At 39.1% G+C, this 26,781-nt stretch overlaps 1 protein-coding gene across 1 annotated transcript in view; it reads right to left on the reverse strand.

The window, feature by feature from the left end:
- Positions 1–16,709, reverse strand: part of LOC117333723 — a 32,864-nt gene extending 16,155 nt beyond the window's left edge. The window contains exons 1-8 of the mRNA XM_033893145.1: positions 16,535–16,709; positions 13,303–13,493; positions 8,098–8,178; positions 7,516–7,635; positions 6,055–6,221; positions 4,624–5,355; positions 4,134–4,268; positions 1,208–2,632 (exon numbers count right to left, since the gene is read on the reverse strand). Coding sequence (XP_033749036.1) covers positions 1,208–2,632; positions 4,134–4,268; positions 4,624–5,355; positions 6,055–6,221; positions 7,516–7,635; positions 8,098–8,178; positions 13,303–13,493; positions 16,535–16,539 — 2,856 coding nt within the window. The 5' untranslated portion in view covers positions 16,540–16,709. The remainder of the gene's footprint in view (positions 1–1,207; positions 2,633–4,133; positions 4,269–4,623; positions 5,356–6,054; positions 6,222–7,515; positions 7,636–8,097; positions 8,179–13,302; positions 13,494–16,534) is intronic.
- Between the last annotated feature and the right edge of the window lie 10,072 nt (positions 16,710–26,781).

A 26,781-nucleotide genomic window follows, 5' to 3' on the forward strand; every position in this document is an offset into this window, starting at 1 on the left:
AGTTAATATCATCCATTAAATACCAGTTAATCACATCCATTATATACTAGTTAATATCATCCATTATATACTAGTTAATCACATCCATTAAATACCAGTTAATATCATCCATTAAATACTAGTTAATATCATCCATTAAATACTAGTTAATATCATCCATTAAATACTAGTTAATATCATCCATTAAATACCAGTTAATCACATCCATTAAATACTAGTTAATATCATCCATTAAATACTAGTTAATATCATCCATTAAATACCAGTTAATCACATCCATTAAATACCAGTTAATATCATCCATTAAATACCAGTTAATCACATCCATTATATACTAGTTAATATCATCCATTAAATACTAGTTAATATCATCCATTAAATACCAGTTAATCACATCCATTAAATACTAGTTAATATCATCCATTAAATACCAGTTAATATCATCCATTAAATACCAGTTAATCACATCCATTAAATACCAGTTAATATCATCCATTAAATACCAGTTAATCACATCCATTATATACTAGTTAATCACATCCATTAAATACCAGTTAATATCATCCATTAAATACCAGTTAATCACATCCATTATATACTAGTTAATATCACCCATTAAATACCAGTTAATATCATCCATTAAATACCAGTTAATATCATCCATTAAATACCAGTTAATATCATCCATTAAATACCAGTTAATATCATCCATTAAATACCAGTTAATCACATCCATTATATACTAGTTAATATCACCCATTAAATACCAGTTAATATCATCCATTAAATACCAGTTAATCACATCCATTAAATACCAGTTAATCACATCCTTTAAATACTAGTTAATATCATCCATTAAATATTAGTTAATCACATATATTAAATACTTTTAAATACGTTGAAAACAGAAACAAAATAACACGCACAATTCAATCTGTGTCAGTTAAAATACAAAGGTTATTACAGTTTGATCCTAAGGGAATCATTCACGGTTATTACAGTTTGATCCTAAGGGAATCATTCACATCTGAATCAAGTTTCTCAGAATATCAAATCAATCAGAGGTACTCTTTTAAATTCCCATTTGTTTCTAATCATTCTGATTATTGGCTTTACAACAGTTAATTCTATAAGTTTTGATTAATCAACATTTAAATCTGAGGCCTAACTGTCTAACATTAAAAGTAAAATCATGGTGGTGACATACATTAACATATCCAGTGCCTTGTCTGTAGTTTAGAATGTTGAATCCATTTGTGCCTACACCATCTTTAATCTGGAACAGGGTATTTGACTCTCCTGTGAAGGAGGTGTTCTGAATGTAATTATTGAGCATGGCCATGGCTGCCGTGTTGGAGCGGAACTGTACACAAACACCAGTATAGGAGGCGCCACAGTAGTATTTGAGAGTAGAATCGAGTGCCTTGGCCACTGTGTAAACAGAGTCGATCATGTATGATAACTGGAATGGATTTTCGTAATTTGGTCCATTTGTGATGGTTCCACTACCGCACTCCCCTGGGTAGTCTCCCCTGACTTCCGCATCTATGTAGCAATTGTAGGTGGCCTGATACCATTCCTTGAAGCCCGGAACATTCTCAGCTGTGCGAGGATTCAAATTGTTGATCCATGACTGGAACCCGGAGAGTGGAGTGGCCTGTGGCTCTAGAACGATGCTGCCATGGGCCATGTCTTCCAGCCCCGCTACGGAACCCCAACTGGACGTCCCTACAAACAGGAGCTTTCCCATGAGACCTTTAGCCTTGGCACTAGCTAACAGGCCTCGGACATCTCTCTGATGTACAAACAGTATAACAACCGTGGCTGCAGGCTTCTCCTGTATGTCGTCAATCACCTGATCGTAAGACACATCCTCTGAAATCGTGTGGGAGGCCGCTAAACACACCTTCCCAGCAGCCGCATACTCGCGGACCATGGCTAGCTCCTGCATGCCATAGTCAAAAGACTGCACTGTCTGCACATAAAACCAGCCTAGATTTGCTATTGTATTAACAAGCGCAGTGGCCATCTGCTCCGTTCCAGCACTGGCTCTTGTAAAGTAAGGAAACATATCTTTATTGGCATACATCCTACTGCTGGCTACCGTGCCGATTTCTGGTAACATATTAGACCCTAAACCAAGGCTGAAGTCGGCCTGTCCATCGACTAAAGCTTTGATGGAATGTGGGTCCACCATGTGCTCATTCCTGTCCATCACATTGTCACGGCCGTCGAGGAGATTGTTCATAAACATGCGACCAACAAGAGGATGGCCACAGATATCGGCTACGAGTCCTCCGAGACTCACGCCATTTAAGATTCCTGGTAGTGCCGTTTTTGCTGTATTGATGGCGTACTGGAAGGCGACGGCCTCCGCCATTCCTCTACTGCTTGGCAAGCCACAGGATAGAGGATCCATGCCAGCAACATGTCCGTTGACAAGTCCAGCGATGACGACGTCCCCAGGGGTATACATGAACTCTACCATGTCGCGTGGGATCTCACAGTACATACAGCCGGGTAATGGACAGGAAGTGGAGGGCAAGCTGGGGAGGGCAGTGGCACGAGCTTCATCATACAATACGAAATCCTGAAGGTTAAGGGTCAGGACGCCCGACACGTAACTTCCCACCTGTAAAATAAACGGTTTAAATATTAAGCTGAGTTTATGAAATAAAGATATACTACAGTTATCTCTGAAGTGAAACACAACTATCATTCAAGTCAAAATTTTCTTGTATTATACATGTAGATGTTAACTTGTTCAATAGTTTCAATAATTCAAAAATTAATGGCACTTCACTAAAGGCTCATGGCAAGTCAAATAATATCACCTAGCCACAGTAGTTATTGGATGTTTGTATCTGCATATATGAATCACATTAGATGGAACAGCTTGACTTTAGTAAATAGTTGATGATCAAACTCGCTCCATGACTTCACAACAGTCAAACCATAAAACACAACACTTGTTGAGCAATCAAACTAAACTCAAAACTTACTAAAAACTTACTACAAAAAAAATTAGTTAGATTTTCCAATTTGACTGACTGCACTGATGACTCATCTCAAAAGAAATAACAAATTACACGATAGCACCATTATCAATAACAAATTACACGATAGCACCATTATCAATAACAAATTACACGATAGCACCATTATCAATAACAAATTACACGATAGCACCATTATCAATAACAAATTACACGATAGCACCATTATCAATATGGTAACAGGGATTAAATTAAAAACAAAATCTTTAAAAATTTGTGAACTGATGTATGAACTGAAGATAAAACTATAATTATTATGTTTTATGTCCACAACCTATTTATGGTAAGGACACAATAACTGCATGACATGGAAACAACAAGGGGAGGGGGGGGGGGGGGGGGGGGGGGGGATAGAATATATTTTGGATTATCTCTCCTGACAAACATTCTATTCAAAGAAATTGATATCTCTATCACAATGGATTAAATTAGGAACTCTTAAAACACAATCTATAAAACATGTTTTTGTGTACAAAGGGACAAAAATGTTTGTCATATATGGTCTAATATTTTTACATCAGGTTTTTTTAAATCAAACTACATTAAAAAATTACAATTTTTGTTAGTTTGACCATTTTATCAATAAATTCAAAAGTTTGCAAAACCTAATTCTCTTAAGTCTAAGATAACTTTCATTGTATCAATTATCTATTTTAATCATTATTTGATATAATTATGGAACAACATACTTATTTCATAAATTAATCATCAAAATATAATGTACGAAATGTAAAGAAAACTAAATTACAATTTTTTCTAAATATTTTGTACAACGATTAAATCCATGTTATGAAAGCCAAGACTTTTGACTGGAACTGTGGTACATACATTATTTATCAAAAGTTTATTCATAAGTTTCATCGGACTTTATAATTAATTTGATATAATGGCATTAATCAAATTATATACCACATACATATGATGGTAATGAGTTATCTCCCTTCCATGATAAAATTAACATTTCAACAAAGTTCAATTAACCATATCTCTTGTAGAACTCTTCTGTGTGTCAGTTATATTGTGTAGGTATCACATACAGCCTTAAATAAACATTTTAACCAAACAAAATCATCTCACCTCAACAAAGGAAAAGCCAGCACCGTTCTTGTTGTTGTAGTTAAAAACACTGAAATCTTTTAAGGAGCTGTCACCGTTGCTGTCAAACTTGAGAGTTTGTCCGACCAGAGATGGAATCCCTTCAGCTGAGGAGAACTACAAAGCAAAATATAATTACATGTTTCAAATTTATCGATATCTCATTTTAATTATGCATACAGATTTGTTTCAATTTTTGTTATCATTTTTACAATAAAATTGGCAAAACATCACCCTTGAATGAGACAAACGTGTTCAAAAACGATTTTTTTTTAAAATTTTGCCTTATTTTGAGAACACTTACAAGTATTCAAACCACAGGTTCTTAAGATTTAATGTGTGCATGCAAAATCACTGAATTACAGTGATTTAAGGAAAATTAAAAAAAAATAATAAAAGAGTGGTAAATCTGGTTATTTAAAGTGTCCATTTAATATGATAAAATACAAGTCTATGTTAAATATAGATTTACCTGGAAATTGACATTGCGGAGGTAATTGAAGAAATCTGCGCTAGACAGAGATTGTAGCGAGGAGCAGAACGTCCCCGATGGGCCACACCTGGCACTCTGGGCCACACGTAGGGCAGACGCATAGGCGAATACTGCCTTAATGGTCGTCTCCACATACGGCACTTGTATGTAGGCAGCCAGTTTCTGGGCAGCTGTGAGGCTAGGACACAAATTCAGGCTGTTGTATGGGGCGTAATTCACTCCACTGAGACGGCAGTTATACATGGTCATGTACCAGTCTCGATACCAGGGATTTTCTGACGGTGGATTATTTTCATCCAGGTTCAGGAAATAATCTCTAAACTCTGTCACTGTGACTGTTTTCGGACCAACAAAAATGGCACCCCTGGCAATCGGTGAGGTGTAACTCTCCATAAGGTTCATATCCGTCAACATCCACTGCATTTGTCCAGCGTTTGGTACGTTCTCCAGAGCGTCAAAAAACTTCAAGGAAAGTGCCGCCGAACCAAGGAAAACTCCAGCAGTGACATCATAGTTGAGAATTCCAGACAAACGCTGTTGAATTTCAGAAACTGACCCAGTGGCCGGGATAGGAATCCCCTTGGTTATACAGACGGACTTCTTAAAGGCCATACGCTTAAAGATATCGAAGCCATCCATCCCATAAACGCTGTCAGAATACACAACCACCACTTTCTTCCATGACATCTGCTCCAGAGCAGCAATCATAGCCTGGTCAAAAAATGTCAAAGGTCACATATATTAACTTGGATTAAATCAGGGTAGCTTTGTTTTCTTTTTTTTTCTTTTTTTCTAGACTTTTTAAAATTGAAATAAGATAAACAGACTTCCAAACAGCTATGCAGGAATATGACATACAACATCTAAAGCAGTGACTTGGTTATGTGTTTTCTTCCTGTTTGTGTGATATTATGAATATCTAAGTTTTAATTACAGTATAAGTACTAGCTACCCAGAAACATTTATATTAAATTACATAATACGACAAATCATTAATCGTTATAAAATTATACAAGTCATTGTGTAAAATCTCAAAATTTGCATCCAAACGATTGCACAGCCAGCAAACTTGACATTATGTATCAAGTTACTATTTTTACGTCAAATGGAATGAAATACTTAGAAATTATTGATTTGTTAACAGTGGCATGTCAGATCAATGATAAACAACCATTAGGTTCTACATGATGCAGTGGAACTATGTATCACTATGTTGGTGTAACATAAATACTCCCATTCTTCACTTTATTTTAACCCATAGAAATTCTTATTGGGATAGAAAGTGTCATGCCCCTCCTGACTGGGTCATACAGGAGAGACTAGGTCGTATAGAGGAATATATATGAATGTTAACTTAAATGTTGTTTACAGGTAAACACTATCATTGTATCATGATAATTATGTACTGACCTCTGCCTGGGAGGCCAAGTTAGGGGTAATTCTCATAAAGTAGGGATACTTCATTTTGTTGCTCAGTTCTGTGGACATTGCCCGGGGAGACAAGACTGAGGCTGGAATTTTGGTGGTCAGTTCAGCCACTGGCTTGGATGTCCAACTGGACATTGGTCCTAGCAGGCCTATGGAGATAAAATTGTAACAATGATTTCTATATATAGTAACAAAGTGTTGTATTAATTCTGGTTCAGGTCAGCAGTCCTCTTCACCAGACCATTTTACAATATTTATGATATGACACAGTAAATTACTGTATACAGTACGTAATTCAGGGTTTGTTACTGTCTTTGTAAATAAATAATCATGGTTCTGGTTATTAATTGGAAACAAGAGTGGGCTGTTGTATATTTATAAGAATAAATATATTTCACAAATTAAACCACCCTCTAAAGAGTTTCTCTTTTATTTATAATTTAAACACAAAGTGGATAAATATTTTACTGCCATCTGAGAAGATCTATCGTGCCCGGCCTCTAAATTCTCTATTCTGTAACGTCTGAAAATATCATAACGAGTGAATGATGACATAGAGTCTTTAAACTTCTTTAAAACTTCTCTTTGATTATGGAAATATATAGATTTTAACAAAATGACAAAAATGTGTTAAATGATGAAATAATACCCTAATGATTGATGATATTGTGTGAGAATCAATACTGCAGGTCTTCATAACTGCAATTAAAACTGGGAAACTACCCACTGATTACAGCGAATCTCCATATCATGTGGGGATGTAACTCGACGCGTGCAGGGTTGATTCACGTTCTATTTTTAGATGTATATTACATACAGAAGTAAAGTACAGTTTCGTTCGTTTTTGGGTTTTATCAGGGCAAAGATAATAAATTCAATACATTTTTTGAGACAGAATAAGACATTTTATGCATTTCTGAACTACTTTTTAATCTTTAGAAGCAGACAAGTTCGTCCGGTTTCTTCTTGATTATGACTTCTGCTTCCGTTTTAAAACTTGGAAAGTCGCTGAAAAAATGTCGCTTTTAAGCATTTGGGACACGGAAATGATGGTCGTCAGTCGCGTCTGACAGGTAGTCGTTTAATTCAGGTCACTAGTATAGCAAATAACGTTGGGAGGAAAAAAATACGGTCGCATATTATGAAAGGAAGTCGTTTAATTCAGGTGGTCGCTAAGGCAGGTTTTACTGTACTTTACTTATGAATTGTTGACGTAACTGAGCAGATTTGAAGGGAAAACATAAGGTATTATTATGGTGTTAAGCTTGATTAAGTTTAATATATCTAATTAACAAAAATATAGATTAAGATAAGTGATATATTATCTACCGTAACGATTTTTGGATGTTTTTAAAAATCATAAAACAATTATGCTTCGCAGAAAACACGATTTACAAAAAAAGAAAAAAAAATCTGACTCCTTGTTAAGGTGTAAGGACTAACCAAGATCGATGGTGTTTCCTGTCGTACAGGAAGTGGAACTACTGGAGATTTGTGGGTAAAATCTGTTCACTGCATTGACAGCCATCATTTGGGAAAAGCATGTATCGTACGCCTTCATTCCTGTAAGATAAAAATATAAAGAAGAATATGAGATTTTCTTACTTTTCTTCATTCATTAAACATATACCTAATTTCCACTTTCCCCCCATTGATGAAAAATATAATGCATGCAGTTTACCACATTGTCTCCAATTTAAAATTTATTTGCCAAATTGTTTATGAAGAATATAATCTTTCTCATTTTTCAAACATATGAATAAATCTCCTTCATGTGTAAGGAGTTTGGAATGCTGTACTGCTTGATTAATCTTTAAATATGTTGATAATGATCATGTAACAAGACAAAACAGTCTTCAGTAAATCAGTTTCCAATAAACTTCTAGATTAATGAAAGTTGTCTTTGTCTCTAATTATGAAGTTAACTTATTGTTTCTTTCTTTCTTGAGTTTTTAAACAAAGAAGTAAAATCAACTCTGTAATAAAAGATTTCTTGTGAGGAAGCAAACACTCTATCCGACGTACCTAGTCGGACCCCAGGAATATAGTTGATGGCGTTGACTCTGTTCAGTGCCCATCTGGCTGCTTCGTATATCTGCATCATTTCTGTAAGAAATCGGAGGAAATAATTATCTCTATATATAACATGTCTATGACCATCTAGTATCAGGCATCAAGATTCTGTGTACATTGATAAAATTATTGGCATCTTACCAAAGTCTGTCTTCTTTTTATTTCCTAGCTCATGTTTTACCAAATAAATGTTTTCCTTAGAATATAACATAGCTGTTTCAGGAATGAAAAAAATTCATCATTTTCAAAATTTTTCCAACGAAACATTTTACTGTACACTGAGAACCCAGGAAGCCAGGTCATTCACCCGGCTGACCTCAGCTGGAGGTAATATGATACATGTATACATATGTAATTTATTAAATAATTTGTACCATTTATAAACGAATAATAAAGATTTTACTATGATTTTTCCTTTACCTGACCATGCTTCAGGCCAAGTTTGGTCATAATTCACTGAATAGTTTATGATAAGTAGCGTTTTATAGGAAAAGTTGACAGACAGAAGACGGATTGAGGATGGACACGGCCACACTATGGCATTATAAGCTCACAGGTCCTTCAGGCAAGGTCAGATTTTGGTGTACATTTTATTGATATTTTTTCACTTTTAATTGGTTGCACATGTAAAACAATTTTTTCTCTAAACAACAAATTGCCAGAGACACAAGTTAAGGTCAAGTTACTGTACTAGAAGTACAAATAAAAAAGTTGTGGTCTGAACATCGCCTTTGTTTACCCGATATGATGCAACGTCAACTGTCAAAGTGTCTACATACTGTACATAAATTACCTTAATCAATTTGTAAGTGGCACTACTAGCAGATGAGTGTTATGTACAAGCCTATTAGGCCTTTTGTTTTGTGATCAGTGACTATCTGTGCTAAAGTCAAGTGTAGTGAAATTGGACTGGGCATGAGTTCTGGTGACCAGGTACGTGTAGCTCAATAGCCTAACGACCAGGTACGTGTAGCTCAATAGCCTAACGACAGGTTGATACTGGTGACCAGGTACGTGTAGCTCAATAGCCTAACGACCAGGTACGTGTAGCTCAATAGCCTAACGACCAGGTACGTGTAGCTCAATAGCCTAACGATAGGTTGATACTGGTGACCAGGTACATGTAGCTCAATAGCCTAACGACCAGGTACGTGTAGCTCAATAGCCTAACGACCAGGTACGTGTAGCTCAATAGCCTAACGACCAGGTACGTGTAGCTCAATAGCCTAACGACAGGTTGATACTGGTGACCAGGTACATGTAGCTCAATAGTTTAAAGACAGGTTGATACAGGTGACTAGGTACATGTAGCTCAATAGTCTAACGACCAGGTACGTGTAGCTCAATAGCCTAACGACAGGTTGATACAGGTGACCAGGTACGTGTAGCTCAATAGCCTAACGATAGGTTGATACAGGTGACCAGGTACGTGTAGCTCAATAGCCTAACGACCAGGTACGTGTAGCTCAATAGTCTAACGACAGGTTGATACAGGTGACCAGGTACGTGTAGCTCAATAGCCTAACGACCAGGTACGTTTAGCTCAATAGTCTAACGACAGGTTGATACAGGTGACCAGGTACGTGTAGCTCAATAGACTAACGACAGGTTGATACAGGTGACCAGGTATGTATAGATCAATAGCCTAATTAGCGACAGGTTGAGGTTAGAGCGTCCGTCTGGAGTTTGGAGGTCATGTGTTACGAATCTGGTTGTTACATTTTTCCTATCGACTACAAACTCTCAAAACATCTGGTTTGTACTAGTTACATAGAATATTGTTATGTATTATCTTAAGTACATTACTGATCTTCCTTTACGTCCCCCTCCTGTCAAAATTGATGAATTGTCCCTATATACATAATAAACTGAACCCAACAAAAGAAGTAAAACAACAGACAGGTTTACAAGTTAAATACAACTTACACTGCTTTATATGGAGAAATGATTGCCACTGTTATTGTCTTATATTGTGATTGTACTAGCTGTTATTTAGATACATATGAATCTAATAAATCACTTTTCAGATTTGATTTAAACATCAAGGAATTCCAAGTCATTTCAGAGTTGTGGACAGTTGCGCAACACATTGTCCTATATTGGAAATGTAAAACATAAAATGGGAATTCTGTCATTGAAATGAATATATGCTTTAGAAATAAAAGTAAATTGGAATCTTGTTATGTTGGCAACTAGATGGGAAAATGGCGGAGAGCAATGGAGGCTGTGTCGGCCGAGTCAAACGAGGAATTTGTATTGCTTCTGCAGGATACTCGACAGCCGGACAGGTTTGTAATGAAGGTATTAGTGGACTGTAACGATTCACTGATGTATTGAATCGCCCAGTGGTACGTATACATCGTCTATGCTTGATTTATATTGCGATATACTTGAAAATTTGTAGTTATCTCCCTTGACCAACGTTAGCTTACGTTTTGTAGTAAACAACATGGCTGACAAGGCCGTTCTAGCGAGCTATAAAGCTGCCTGTTGGAGTTCTTTCAAATCCAAATTATCTATATTAAAGGAAGTTTTGTGGGAAAAGGACAAAATGTATGTATTGTAACAAATGTAGACAAAGTCTGAAAGATTCATATATCCCGGAAATACACATCTGACATGACACTTGTAATCTTTATTGCATTTAGTTTGTAATCAACGATTTTGAAATCTGTACAGTAACATTTCAAAGATCATAATTATCATGAAATGAAGAAAATGCAATGATAAATTAATATTGAATTAGATAAAATACTATCATTTTCAAGGCTTCTACTGAGGGGTTTTGGAGCTGTTGATGCGCCCCATTCCCAATTGTAATTATTTCCTATTTAGGCCAAATTCCAAAATGAGCACTTAACTCCTGAAAGATCTTTCCCAATTCGCCAGTTTTCTTCCCAAAATGAGCAAAAGGGCCCCATCCCAAACTTGGGAGAAAAAACCCTGATTTTACTCAATACTCAAATTAGTATAGCCATGCATGTCTCTTGACCGACCATGACAACGTTACACGTCACGGACAATATGACGCTTGACCGACCATGACAACGTTACACGTCACGGACAATATGACGCTTGACCGACCATGACAACGTTAAACGTCACGGACGATATGACGCTTGACCGACCATGACAACGTTACACGTCACGGACAATATGACGCTTGACCGACCATGACAACGTTAAACGTCACGGACGATATGACGCTTGACCGACCATGACAACGTTACACGTCACGGACAATATGACGCTTGACCGACCATGACAACGTTACACGTCACGGACGATATGACGCTTGACCGACCATGACAACGTTACACGTTACGGACAATATGACGCTTGACCGACCATGACAACGTTACACGTCACGGACGATATGACGCTTGAATGCCGACATGTATGCTTTATTGCATTTTGTTTACTTGGTGAATATTTTTGCGTGTTATTATGTTTGTGTGTGGATATTTTCGAGATCTAATGGCCATGAAATAAGCCAAAATTTCCAGGTCACAAACATTTCCACTTTTACAGTATATGATAGCATTTTATGATTGACTTGATGTCAAAAAAATTGTGTCAATTATTTCATTAATATTCAGGGCTAGAACTTTATTTTCAAAACCACTAGTCAGTTGGGCTAGCCATTCAAAATTTTACTAGTCCAAATGTAAATTTCACTAGCCCAGTCAGGCTAGTAAAATTGAAAGTTGCTAGCCCGAAAAATATTGGAAATATAACAATGAATATCTATGTTAAATTGTGACATATCTATTATCATGTTTCTCATGATATTGTACATGTATATGTCCTCATGTGTAACAGATCAGCAGTAAATACTTAACTAATCTGTTGTGATAATAATCAGGATATAAACTGTAATATTGATAACATCATAACTTAAATTAATAAAATAAATAAATAAGTTTTGGAATTTGGTGAAACGGCAGAATATGGTCGACAATGCTTTGCAACAGAACACACTCAAATAATGCATTGATCATGACTCTCTTTGTACAGTTGGATTTAACTTTCGACCACGTTTGTCAGACATTGAACTGTCAATGCATGAACAATTAGTGTGTCTATTCTCATATTAAAACAACCCTTAACAAAGGCACCCTTACGATCACTTATCTCTGGATAAGCCTTGCATACCATGGACTGTCCTGTGGTGTCTATTTCGACCCACGGACATTCTTGTTGCTGCTGTTCTTTGAACTTCCGTTCACGTTTGTGATCTTTTTCTCTTTTTTATTGCTTTCACATCCTCATTATCATCAGAATTACGATCACCCACTTTCCGTTTCCTAAGACGTTGAATGTAGCGGTCCATATTCAGTTACTACGAACGCTTTTACCATGTGTCAAAAATCGAGTTGTCAAAAACGAACCTGAATGAGCCGTTAATAATTCTTTCGATACAAACGCGAACATGACCAAGATTTACCATGTGCTCAACATCGGAATCCTCAGACTTTATTATGATCGTAATGCTTTCGGAACTCTCGGTCGTTTAATAATGTATACACAAGGCAAACATGTCAAGTGAAAACGGAAAGTGGAGGATCGTTTTTCAGCGAACATACGAATAAATAATACACAAAGGTATGTGAGTTGTTCATTGAAATATTGTCGGGCATGTGACACTGTGATTTTTACTAGCCCGACATTTTTATCAAATAAAGTTATACAAGATTTCCACTAGTCAGTCGGGCTACTGGAATTTCAAACCACTAGCCCGGGTAGAAAATCTACTAGTCTCAGACTATCGGGCTACCTTTAAGTTCGAGCCTTGATATTCTAAATGTTCCCACTCCTCTGGTCAATTATCTTTAAAAGTGCTGTTTGTCATGAGTGTTTCACGCTAAATCCAGAATCATGTAGAAGATTATATTTACCCAGATGTTTAGTGGGAAGGATTGATATTGGCGGTATAACCATGCTTGTTGTTGCTGTTTTACTCTCCTTGTCTTGATAGATACATGCTCGTCTAACATTTGTCTTACGGATAAAAACAGTCATTTGCATCACAAAAATGTTAAATATTTCATATGGACCATTGCCCCTAACCTTCCCGACCCTTGACCAACCCCTGACCAACCCTTGACCAACCCTTGACCAACCCCTGACCAACCCTTTACCAACTGTTAACCTTACCTTTATGAGGTTGACCGCAGGCATATCCTCCCAATTCAGGATTCCGCACCTCGAACAGTCCACCAATAATAGCATTAGCATTGGACATCTGGACGTCCACTTCTCGTCGTGAAGAATCACAAGTCTCCTTCTCCAGGTTCTGACCACTGGTCAAGGTCACCAGTAGGACCAGGACACCTACCAACTGGACACTGCAAGTTAAACGAGCAATGCATCCAGTAATGATGAAAATAATTCAAGTGACGTCTGATGTTGAATCAGCTTATAGATTAATTAGTGAAATTAAGGCCCCTAATAGGGGAATAAGAGAGAGGGTATTAGTTAGCAGGGGGAGTGAACTTGGAAAATATGATGGAGGTATCAAGGGGAATCAAGACAGAATGTAAAGGAGCTTGAGAAAAACAGGGCAGAGGACTAGGAAGGGGCGTCCATCACGATGGAGTAATTGTGAGATGTTTGGTGAGGGATAAAGTGGAAGGGTGGAGTGGTCTAGGCTTATTAGTAGGGATTCGAGATAGAGTGGTATGAGGTGTAGAGATTCAACACAGAAAAGTGTAGAAGCAGTGAATCTGAAGATTGAGTGTGTGGAGGTGTAGGGGCAGGGAAACAAGATGGAGAGTGGAAGGGGCCAGGGAAACAAGATGGAGGGTGGAGGGGCCAGGAAACAAGATGGAGGGTGGGGGGAGGTGTAGGGGCCGGGAAACAAGATGGAGGTTGGAGGGGCCGGGAAACAAGATGGAGGGTGGAGGGAGGGGTAGGGGCCGGGAAACAAGATGGAGGGTGGAGAGGCCGGGAAACAAGATGGAGGGTGGGGGGGAGGGGTAGGGGCCGGGAAATAAGATGGAGGTTGGAGGGGCCGGGAAACAAGATGGAAGGTGGGGGGAGGGGTAGGGGCCGGGAAACAAGATGGAGGGTGGAGAGGCCGGGAAACAAGATGGAGGGTGGGGGGAAGGGTAGGGGCCGGGAAACAAGATGGAGTGTGGGGGGAGGTGTAGGGGCCGGGAAACAAGATGGAGTGTGGGGGGAGGTTTAGGGGCCGGGAAACAAGATGGAGGGTGGGGGGAGGTGTAGGGGCCGGGAAACAGATGGAGGTGTAGGGGCCGGGAAACAAGATAGAGGGTGGGGGGGAAATGTAGGGGCCGGGAAACAAGATGGAGGATGGGGGGAGGTGTAGGGGCCGGGAAACAAGATGGAGGGTGGGGGGAGGTGTAGGGGCCGGGAAACAGGATGGAGGGTGGGGGGAGGTGTAGGGGCCGGGAACAAGATGGAGGGTGGGGGGAGGTGTAGGGGCCGGGAAACAGGATGGAGGGTGGAGGGAGGTGTAGGGGCCGGGAAACAAGATAGAGGGTAGTGGGAGGTGTAGGGGCCGGGAAACAAGATGGAGGGTGGGGGGAGGTGTAGGGGCCGGGAAACAAGATGGAGGGTAGTGGGAGGTGTAGGGGCCGGGAAACAAGATGGAGGGTGGGGGGAGGTGTAGGGGCCGGGAAACAAGATGGAGGGTAGTGGGAGGTGTAGGGGCCGGGAAACAAGATGGAGGGTGGGGGGAGGTGTAGGGGCAAGGAAACAAGATGGAGGGTGGAGGGAGGTGTAGGGGCAAGGAAACAAGATGGAGGGGTGGAGGGAGGTGTAGGGGCAGGGGAACAAGATGGAGGCTGGAGGGGCCAGGAAACAAGATGGAGTGTGGGGGGAGGTTGGAGGGGCCGGGAAACAAGATGGAGGGTAGGGGGAGGTGTAGGGGCCGGGAAACAAGATGGAGGTGTAGGGGCAGGGGAACAAGATGGAGGCTGGAGGGGCCAGGAAACAAGATGGAGTGTGGGGGGAGGTTGGAGGGGCCGGGAAACAAGATGGAGGGTAGGGGGAGGTGTAGGGGCCGGGAAACAAGATGGAGGGTGGAGGGGCCGGGAAACAAGATAGAGGGTGGGGGGAAATGTAGGGGCCGGGAAACAAGATGGAGGATGGGGGGAGGTGTAGGGGCCGGGAAACAAGATGGAGGGTGGAGGGGCCGGGAAACAAGATGGAGGGTGGGGGGAAATGTAGGGGCCGGGAAACAAGATGGAGGATGGGGGGAAATGTAGGGGCCGGGAAACAAGATGGAGGGTGGGGAAGGTGTAGGGGCCAGGAAACAAGATGGAGGGTGGGGAAGGTGTAGGGGCCGGGAAACAAGATGGAGGGTGGAAGGGTGGTGTAGTTGTACCGGTGGGGTAGGGGGGGGGGGGGGGGGGGGGGGGGGGGGTAGTAGTGGACAGTTAGGAGAATTGATATGATAGGTTGGCGGTCAAGATGGTGAGCTTGGGAGTTGTGGGTTGTTGTGAGAGTCAAGGTAGAGGGGTGTGGAGTTGTAGGTAGAGGGTGGGGATGTATTGTGGGTGATCGAGTTGTGGGGTGTAGTGAGAGTCGAGGTAGAGGGGTGTGGAGTTGTAGGTAGAGGGTGGGGGTGTATGGTGGGTGATCGAGTTGTGGGGTGTAGTGAGAGTCGAGGTAGAGGGGTGTGGAGTTGTAGGTAGAGGGTGGGGATGTATGGTGGGTGATCGAGTTGTGGGGTGTAGTGAGAGTCGAGGTAGAGGGGTGTGGAGTTGTAGGTAGAGGGTGGGGATGTATGGTGGGTGATCGAGTTGTGGGGTGTAGTGAGAGTCGAGGTAGAGAGTTTGAGGCGGTAAGGCGGGGGGACGAGGTGGAGGATGGGGAGGTGTGTCAAGGGTACACTGAGGGTTAATTAGGTGGCTTGTGCTTGTGCGTTGGTTATTTTAATTGATCGAGATGGAGGGTGGGGATTGGAGGAGTAGGGATTGGAGGGGTAGGGATTGGAGGGTGGGGGAAAGAGATACAGCAGCTATATATATGACAGCTGAGAACGAATACAGTATAATTGGTTGATAAAGACATTAATTAATACGTGCTATCAAAAGAAAGTATACGTTTTAGTTCAAAATAAATATATAGGGACATCACACTGTATCGATCGTTTCTTTCTGTCATCAGCTTCACTCCAAAAATAAAATTTTCAGTTCATTTCAATCATCTGTATACCTTGATTATAACATGTTTACATTATCATTACAGTATATATCTTGTTATAGTAGAATAGATAATTAAAATATATAATTACCTGGCTAAACATTTACTCATCATTGTTAAATATCTCGTCAATATTTACTTATTTATATTCCAAAACATTCAATAATATGAATATATCGATACCGCTCCCGGCATACCAGTTTACAGAATACAGTACCTCATTTTAAAACTGGCAACTGCAGGCGATTAGTCGCCCCGTCCCTCCGAAAATTCTCCTTAAATCTAAAACACGAGTCCTCACGGAATTCCGACCCCCGGATCGCCAATGCCTCTTCCCCCGTGCTCTCAGAAACAGCAGCCCAACCCTACGTTGTAGCCTTCCAATGTTTTCACGTTAGTTCGGCCCAGGTGTAAAAATAACTGTTCTATTTTTAGATCATTCACTAGACTGGCTTACCTGTGCGAAAACTGGTTCGGCAAGTCTGGCAACCTTCAAAGTAGGCGGGGCTTAATATGTCATTTGCATATGGAGAGAAGGCGCTAGCACGCGGAGACGTTCGGAAATTAACTATATCATATTGAAAAATTCATACATATGAAAGCAGTGGATCTAAAACACGATTTGTGTTAAATATTTTACATTGCGTAGTCATATACATCAATAAAATATTTAAGGTTTTATATTCAAAATCGTTCCCAGTAACCAGGTATACTGCACTGTCTGTCCCTGTAATGTCAAGCTAGCATAATATCGTGACCAAGCTTAGTTAGCTTAATACACTTTCAAAATATTTTGATTGATTTTTTTCTCTGATGTAATGTTAATAAATGTTCTAATAAGTTAATGTTGATTACCATTTCTTATTCTAAAAGTATTAAGTTACTATATCAGATATTAAATGTTACAAAGATTGCCTTTTGATTAATTATGTGCGCAGAGATTTGGTGTGTCATTATTTAGGACCGAGAAATGTATCGCTGTTTTTGGGAACGGATTTTTTTTGTAAGACACGTGGATGTCATATCTAGTTTTAAGATACTCGACTATTTGTTGGACGATTCTAGAGTTGATTTCCAGTCCTTCTTTAATTCAATAATGGTGATCTTTGACTTAACTGAAGAGGATGTAAATCGCTGTACACATATAAAATACCGAGTTCATATCTAAAAACGTGTACCAAATCGACATATTAGAATATTACGAGTACTTTGTCCGGAGTGGGTAGGTGATGGAACACTTTTGTTGGAACTAAACACTGTCATTTTATTATTCATCGGCTTGTTATAATTTGGACTCAATGATAATTCGGCATTCGTATTCATTATTTTCTCAGTCTTGATAAATATTCGTAGTAGTTTTTTTCACACCACTCTCTATAATTCTAATTATCTAAAAGATATTTTTCAAAGTTTCAGACTTAATCAATCACTGTAGAGACGATAATGCAACATTTTATTCTGAAATCTGATATCAATGCAATGTCGTCCACTAGCAGTATTTAGGGACGAATTGTCTTTGACTCTTCCATATACTTTCACGTGCGGGGGAATTCAAAAGATCTCTGCCGTTGGTCGCATAGCGTTCTAGTGTTGAACATGATACAGTCACGCTAGTATCCGCCTTCGGCCCACGTTTGCCGAAGGGTTCATTGTGGTTTCTCCAGTTACTAAAACATTATTCTTATTGTATTTTATTGTATTTCCAGTACTTCTTATATATATTATGTGATTGTATTTGTGATTTTTTGTGTTTTGATAATGGGGCGGATTGCCTCGAAAATTTAACAAGCCTTATTGTTTACACTGTTTGAATTACTTCTTTGCCCCATATATATATATAGGGTAAACACCCTGTAAATGTCTACACAAGGTACATATATATATATATATAGGGTAAACACCCTGTAAATGTCTACACAAGGTACATATGTATATATATATAGGGTAAACACCCTGTAAATGTCTACACAAGGTACATATATATATATATATATAGGGTAAACACCCTGTAAATGTCTACACAAGGTACATATATATATATATATATATATATATAGGGTAAACACCCTGTAAATGTCTACACAAGGTACATATATATACATGTATATATATATATAGGGTAAACACCCTGTAAATGTCTACACAAGGTACATATATATATATATAGGGTAAACACCCTGTAAATGTCTACACAAGGTACATATATATATATATAGGGTAAACACCCTGTAAATGTCTACACAAGGTACATATATATATATATATATATAGGGTAAACACCCTGTAAATGTCTACACAAGGTACATATACATATATATATACATGTATAGGGTAAACACCCTGTAAATGTCTACACAAGGTATATATATATATATATATAGGGTAAACACCCTGTAAATGTCTACACAAGGTACATATATATATATATATAGGGTAAACACCCTGTAAATGTCTACACAAGGTACATATATATATATATGCTATATCGTTAGATATTGAAATCCTACCAAGTTACCCAATTCCTGTATACGATAGTATTCCTGTTGTAGTTTATTTCTATATAGCCGCTCTCCTCTCGCTTACACGGAATCACGAAGAGCACTCCCTGTCCAAAACTATTTACGAAATGTTATGAAAAGTACAAACAAAAAAAAGAAATTTATTTTTATTTTTTTTCATTTATTTATTAATTTTATTTTCTACACAAATTCTGCAATGCGGATTTTTCTCAACAATATTGACAATATATTGGAATATCATTATCAATGTACGAGGGCCGAGCATCGTATTGTGCCAGACATATTGTATTATTTTTCAACATAACCCCCTTCAGCATCTATACACTTCTGCCAGCGATGTTTAAGGGCCTCAGTGCCACTTTTATATAACTCCTTATCTTAGCTGAAAGTCATCCACTGCATGTTTGAGTTAGGGTTAGAGTTAGGGTTAGGGTGCCTGAAATAGCTGTTTTCAGTTTTGGAAAAAAATGAAAGTCTGATGGAGCTAGATCAGGTGAATAAGGTGGATGCTCAGTCATTTTAAAGTCACAATCGTAAATGGCAGCCATGGCAATAACAGACTCTTTCACCCTGGCCCTAACCCTAATCGATTTTAAAGACGCTTGTCTTGTTTAATTTAGAGTGCTACCTCGTCGATATAAACTAACAAAATGAGACCAATCCTTGGGTACACGGCCCTATATAGTCAGAGAATAGTAGGACTTACAAAGAACATCCTTGAGTACCTCCTTCAATACGAGGCTCACAACTTATCAATCAACCCTCGTATGCCGATGACTTGGGGGTTTTTCTGAAGCTATACATGTTTTAAAGACAATGCTTGACAAACTAACTTATACAATATAGTGGTCTATGACGGTAATTGTTTCTAAAACTAAAGTTGTGGTCTCCGTAAGACCGGTAGACTATCACAAGATGGAAATAGGTTTAATGGTACAATACTTAACAAGAAATATCTTTAAAAAAAGATAAACGGCATAGTTTTAATGCTGGTGGTTATAATGTAAAACTACTGGTGAAATAAGTTAACGAACTACATTGTAATTAATAAATGCGCAGTTTCAGCACGGATAACAAAATTATATCAGTTTGAATCATTTTTGGTGATAATAAGACTGCAAATGTGTCATTTGAATAGATGCATCCACTTATTCAGCTTGCATTCAATTTAAAAGGGACATCACGGTAAAAACGTTGCAATTTTCACTGAATGTACGCATTTTGTTCCTTTCCAGTTATGTTTCTGTGCTGTCTCAATGTTCACAGTCAATCCCAATGTCCAGCTTGACCACTCGATTTAGTAGGGAATCCCCCTCTAAATTTAGCGCGGAAATTATTTTTAAATCATTACGTGACTTTTTTGAAATCGTGGCAGCACAAACACACGATAGTTTACAAGGCGATATCTATATTCCATCTGGGTTAGTTGGATAACGATATTATACAGTGGTTTAAATGTTAAATAACACGTTCTGTATATATTACGGCACACATATTTATGTGTAAATAAGTGTAAACATTGTTCATATAGTATAGTGACAGTAGCGATGTACTGGTACAGACTGTATAAATATTACCGAGTTTGTGGAACTATTACCGAGTTTGTGTTAATATTACTGAGTTTGTGTAAATATTACCGAGATTGTGGAAATCTTACCGAGTTTGTGTAAATATTACCGAGATTGTCATGACCTACTATCAAACAATCAAGCAAAATACGAGCGGCGTCCATATTACTGCTGTTTTCATGTTTGAACTGTTACAGTCTATTGTACTGCTTCCCAAGTTTAATTCTAGGATTGTGTTTGACCCATTTTCCTATTATTCTCTTCATTGCGGAAGCTGTTATCGTTTTCAACCGCAGTCGATTCACATTGGAAGCCATTTTTGTTTCCATGTGTTTTAGTTTGTTGTGCGCTTGCGTTTATCGTATATGTCACAATTTTTTTGCATATTCAGATTGTTGATCAGCGAATTGTGATAACCTCTTAATAATTGATAATTGATGTTTTTATGTACATACATCATCGAATTCGAATGGTTATTGTTCAGAAGGTTATTTTTTTAAAGATATACACAATAATATGATAAAAAATCCAAAATAAATATTGGTTTACCGTGAGGTCCCTTTAACTTTGTTTCGTTTTTAACTGTATATCTGCATTTTGCATTGACCGCTACATTGACCAATCACATACTTCATCTTGACCAGTAACGCCACCTGTCGCGTCATATCCGGGGCCAAAACAAATTAGACGGCTATGCCGAAAAATGTAGATAGTTTTTTGCTCCATCGCAAAAGCTGTTAGCATCACATAGTTTCGCCACATTATTGAGCCTTAGGAAAAGGGACGTACATATGTGTGGGGTTATGGTACAGTAGAAAATGGGGTTTTCTATACAGCCGCTGATATTCAGACGATACAATTAGAATTTTTGTAAAAATATTCTTGTACACCTACTTTTATGTTATACTCTGCAAGAGCTTGGTCGTTTATCTCTGCAAATTACTCGGAAATGCCGAATTATTAAATACTGGTTTGGTTTGTTTTTGTTTCACGTCCTATTAACAGCCAGGGTCATTTAAGGATGTGCCAGGTTTTAAAGGTGAAGGAAAGCCGGAGAACCTGGAGAAAAACCACCGGCCGACAGTCAGTACCTGGCAACTGCCCCAAGTAGGTTTTGAACCGATTAAATACTAGTTGAAGTTAACTAAGACTAATAATTGTATATTAAAGTCAGTGTATGACGATATGATTGTATGTAATCACAGAAACTGTAATTAGCGATGCCAGGTTAAAAACTTACTGATGTCTACGGGCTTTGGTGATGTTTGGTTAAATCAAAGCGTTAATAACGAAAAAGTGTTTTTGCATCTTTTCAAACAACGCCTAACCGATAATTTTATTCAATTAAGGAATGAATTTACTGAAAATTCATCAAAATGTTATCTGTATAAATTCTTGTTAGACTCTTTTACTCTGCAGTATTATTTAACAAAATCAATTCCAGATATTTATTCTCGGCTTATATCAAAGTTTCGTTTATCATCTCATCAGTTAAGAGTAGAAGAAGGCAGATATCGTAATATCCCAAAGGCACATAGAACCAAAATCAGGTAGAAGATGAATTTCATTTCATTCTTATTTGTCCTCTGTATGTAACTTTACGTAACAAAATTATCAAAAAATACTATTGGAACCGTCCGTCGTCGTATAAACTTGTACAGTTACTAGCAGTACGTAATAGTAAGGAACTTTGTCATTTAGGTAAATATTTACGATCAAGTTTATTATTACGTTCAACGTTTCAAGCTTAATATGTTATATGTATTGTTTAATTACCATGTATTTTCATCCGATTATCTCGATCTGCAAATGACATTTTCTGGCACATTTTTTACTTCATATGTTATGCCTGTCGTCTTCCAATCTATCAAATTATGAATATGACTTCATACAATTATCTCATACATATTTCACAGCTGTCCGCCATTCTATCAAATTCATTCTTGTCTTGTACAATGTAGGTTATTTTTCATATCATACTTAACATTTTGTATATGTTTTTGATATCCTTATTGTACATGCACATGACATTATTCTGCTTTTGCTGTAATACCGATTGGCCGCAAGGCTTAAAGTGAATAAACAATACAATACAATACTGACATCGAGGTCGAACTTCATTTCATTTTTAAATGACTTTGTGCAGTGAGTCGAGAAACAAGTAAATTAAGCCTATTATCGAATAAATCCCTCCGTCTATAAATTAGTTAAATTTCTATCACCTGTTCATATGGAACAGAATTATATAATTTAGGAAAATTTATTCACCAAACAAACATATTACGAGTGATGAAATGACCCTTGAAATAGTTTTTGTAATTTTATTAATGCGACTTTTGTGCCTATAAACAGTTTAAGTTTAGATCAATAACGAATTACAAATTTGACTGATACCCGTCTATTAATTCCACAGGTAAGTTCTGAGAACTAGTTAGCTCAGGTAAAAGAGATACGTTTATATTGTCATGATAACTTGCACGTGTTCTATGGACCCCCCGGGGGCTAATTATCCAGCTGAAAGGGAGGATCACTTGGTGACAGACCTGATGATGGGTATGATTGACAGAGATGGGAGAGTCCGGCGGGGAGGGGGGCAGCTCTGACCATGGTGACCGTAATGATTTTATCATTTATCAAAGGCCTCTGTCTAAGACCTGTCACGTCAATCTGTGTGTAACGTGAGTTCCAAATACAAGTCATGATATAGCACAAGTCACAGGTAAGAGAGTCATCAGCTGTAACATACATCCCTATCCTACCCCCCCTCCTGCCCCCCCCCCCCCCCTTTATTTTTGTTCGACAAATAACAAAACTAAAAATATCCGATAATAATATCATGATGATCATGATATGAACCTTCGAAATCTTATATTATAGGTCTTGTTAACGTGTCCCTGAAACATTTAAAACTAAAAACACAAAACCATACAGTTCGTATTTAAACATTTATTGTTTGTATTACAATCAGGACAGGTTAAAAATGTAAACAACACCTATATATATATATTTACCTGTCAACAAATATGTTTATCACAGTTTTAATACATACATAAATTTAACCACAAGTGTTTAATGCTCGATGAGTCAGCAATATTTTGTTAAATCGTCTCGTGTACCGGTACATGTAGATACAGATATGCAGAATTCAGCACAATTTAAACTAGAATATAGTAAATCTAATTTACAATGTTGATGAAAGAATTAATCAATTAAAAATATTTAAGATTACTCATGTGGTTGGCTAGACTGCTCAACGATGTTGTGGATGCTGACGGAACTTTTTACTTCCATTCAGCTGCCACTAATTTATTACAGCAAGAAAAGAACTATCTAACCGGTGATTATCATCATTTACCAAATTTGTGAGAATTATCTCCCTTGGTAGTAAGAATTATCTCCCTTTTAATGCTTTACTGTGATGCGGCCTTTTAGGTTTACATTTCTTGAATGTAGCAGAATTCTGAATGTATACTGGGTATTTTGAAAATAATTCACTAGAATTGAGAAAACATTTGGGTACTGTGCCAGATGATATGAATCCATTGAGTTTTTTAAAACTTATTTTTCAGAACTTTGTTGATAACGCAATCATCATTATTGTCATCTACTTCTTCATTGAATTCAACATGAGGAAATTTCTTTATCAATCTAGTGAATCATTAAAAAAAATCTTCAAATAAATAACTTCTGACAAATTATTTGTAAATAATGATTAAGATAAAAAAAACAAAACAAAGCAAACAAAACAAACAAACATTTTAATACATGATATGAAATAGTCTGTGCATGCAGCCTTTAAAATAGTTAATTACCCATGTTATGTATACCACAGAATTCTTTAAATGTCAAAATAACTGTTGAATACAGAATTCATTATAAATCATGGCACATGTGGTTTTATTTAATGAAAAAGTTTTGTGCTGTCAATTTAAAGTTCATGTCTATACTTTTATGTGTATATTGTATACACTATTTACCATCTGTGTAATGAAATAATTAGTCCGAGGCTGCCAAAAAAATCCCCCCTCCCAGTAGGTTTGATTTGTTGTCTTTATGTGTGTGTGTGTGAGTGAGTAAAGACATATAGAATGGCTACATGAATGGATATGATGCATGCTTGTAAATTTGAATGGACATGCATTGTATTTGTAATGTGTTGTTGATCAAATTAAAATTGAATAAAAAATTTGTTTTAAGAAAATCATGCCACATCATTTCACTGAAGGTACCTACATCAATCCTGACAGATACTTTGTAGAATATTATCTGTAGTAGGTATAGAGCCAATATGAATACAATTTGGGTGACAGAAAGTCTCCCACCTGACAGAAAGTCTCCCACCTGACAGAAAGTCTCCCACCTGACAGTCTCCCACCTGACAGAAAGTCTCCCACCTGACAGTCTCCCACCTGACAGAAAGTCTCCCACCTGACAGAAAGTCTCCCCCTGACAGAAAGTCTCCCACCTGATAAAAAGTCTCCCACCTGACAGAAAGTCTCCCACCTGATAAAAAGTCTCCCATCTGACAGAAAGTCTCCAACCTGACAGAAAGTCTCCCACCTGACAGAAAGTCTCCCACCTGATAAAAAGTCTCCCACCTGACAGTCTCCCACCTGACAGAAAGTCTCCCCCCTGACAGAAAGTCTCCCACCTGACAGTCTCCCACCTGACAGAAAGTCTCCCACCTGACAGAAAGTCTCCCACCTGATAGAAAGTCTCCCACCTGACAGAAAGTCTCCCACCTGACAGAAAGTCTCCCACCTGACAGAAAGTCTCCCCCCTGACAGAAAGTCTCCCACCTGATAGAAAGTCTCCCACCTGACAGAAAGTCTCCCCCCTGACAGTCTCCCACCTGACAGAAAGTCTCCCCCCTGACAGTCTCCCACCTGACAGAAAGTCTCCCATCTGACAGAAAGTCTCCCACCTGATAGAAAGTCTCCCACCTGACAGAAAGTCTCCCACCTGACAGAAAGTCTCCAACCTGACAGAAAGTCTCCCACCTGATAGAAAGTCTCCCACCTGACAGTCTCCCACCTGACAGAAAGTCTCCCACCTGACAGTCTCCCACCTGACAGAAAGTCTCCCCCCTGACAGAAAGTCTCCCATCTGATAGAAAGTCTCCCCCCTGACAGAAAGTCTCCCCCCTGACAGTCTCCCACCTGATAGAAAGTCTCCCCCCTGACAGAAAGTCTCCCACCTGACAGTCTCCCACCTGACAGTCTCCCCCCTGACAGAAAGTCTCCCACCTGACAGTCTCCCACCTGACAGTCTCCCACCTGAAAGTCTCCCCCCTGACAGAAAGTCTCACACCTGACAGAAAGTCTCCCACCTGACAGTCTCCCACCTGATAGAAAGTCTCCCCCCTGACAGAAAGTCTCCCACCTGACAGTCTCCCACCTGACAGAAAGTCTCCCACCTGACAGAAAGTCTCCCCCCTGACAGAAAGTCTCCCACCTGACAGAAAGTCTCCCACCTGACAGAAAGTCTCCCACCTGACAGAAAGTCTCCCACCTGACAGAAAGTCTCCCACCTGACAGAAAGTCTCCCACCTGACAGTCTCCCACTTGACAGAAAGTCTCCCACCTGACAGTCTCCCCCCTGACAGTCTCCCACCTGACAGTCTCCCACCTGACAGAAAGTCTCCCACCTGACAGAAAGTCTCCCACCTGACAGAAAGTCTCCCACCTGACAGAAAGTCTCCCACCTGACAGTATCCCACCTGAAAGTCTCCCACCTGACAGTCTCCCACCTGACAGAAAGTCTCCCACCTGACAGAAAGTCTCCCACCTGACAGTCTCCCACCTGACAGAAAGTCTCCCACCTGACAGAAAGTCTCCCACCTGAAAGTCTCCCACCTGACAGAAAGTCTCCCACCTGACAGTCTCCGACCTGAAAGTCTCCCCCCTGACAGAAAGTCTCCCACCTGATAGAAAGTCTCCCACCTGACAGAAAGTCTCCCACCTGACAGAAAGTCTCCCACCTGACAGAAAGTCTCCCACCTGACAGAAAGTCTCCCCCCTGACAGAAAGTCTCCCACCTGATAGAAAGTCTCCCACCTGACAGAAAGTCTCCCCCCTGACAGTCTCCCACCTGACAGAAAGTCTCCCCCCCTGACAGTCTCCCACCTGACAGAAAGTCTCCCACCTGACAGAAAGTCTCCCACCTGATAGAAAGTCTCCCACCTGACAGAAAGTCTCCCACCTGACAGAAAGTCTCCCACCTGACAGAAAGTCTCCAACCTGACAGAAAGTCTCCCACCTGATAGAAAGTCTCCCACCTGACAGTCTCCCACCTGACAGAAAGTCTCCCACCTGACAGTCTCCCACCTGACAGAAAGTCTCCCCCCTGACAGAAAGTCTCCCATCTGATAGAAAGTC

The sequence above is a fragment of the Pecten maximus genome, chromosome 8 (assembly GCF_902652985.1).
Source record: "Pecten maximus chromosome 8, xPecMax1.1, whole genome shotgun sequence".
Lineage (NCBI taxonomy): Eukaryota > Metazoa > Mollusca > Bivalvia > Pectinida > Pectinidae > Pecten > Pecten maximus.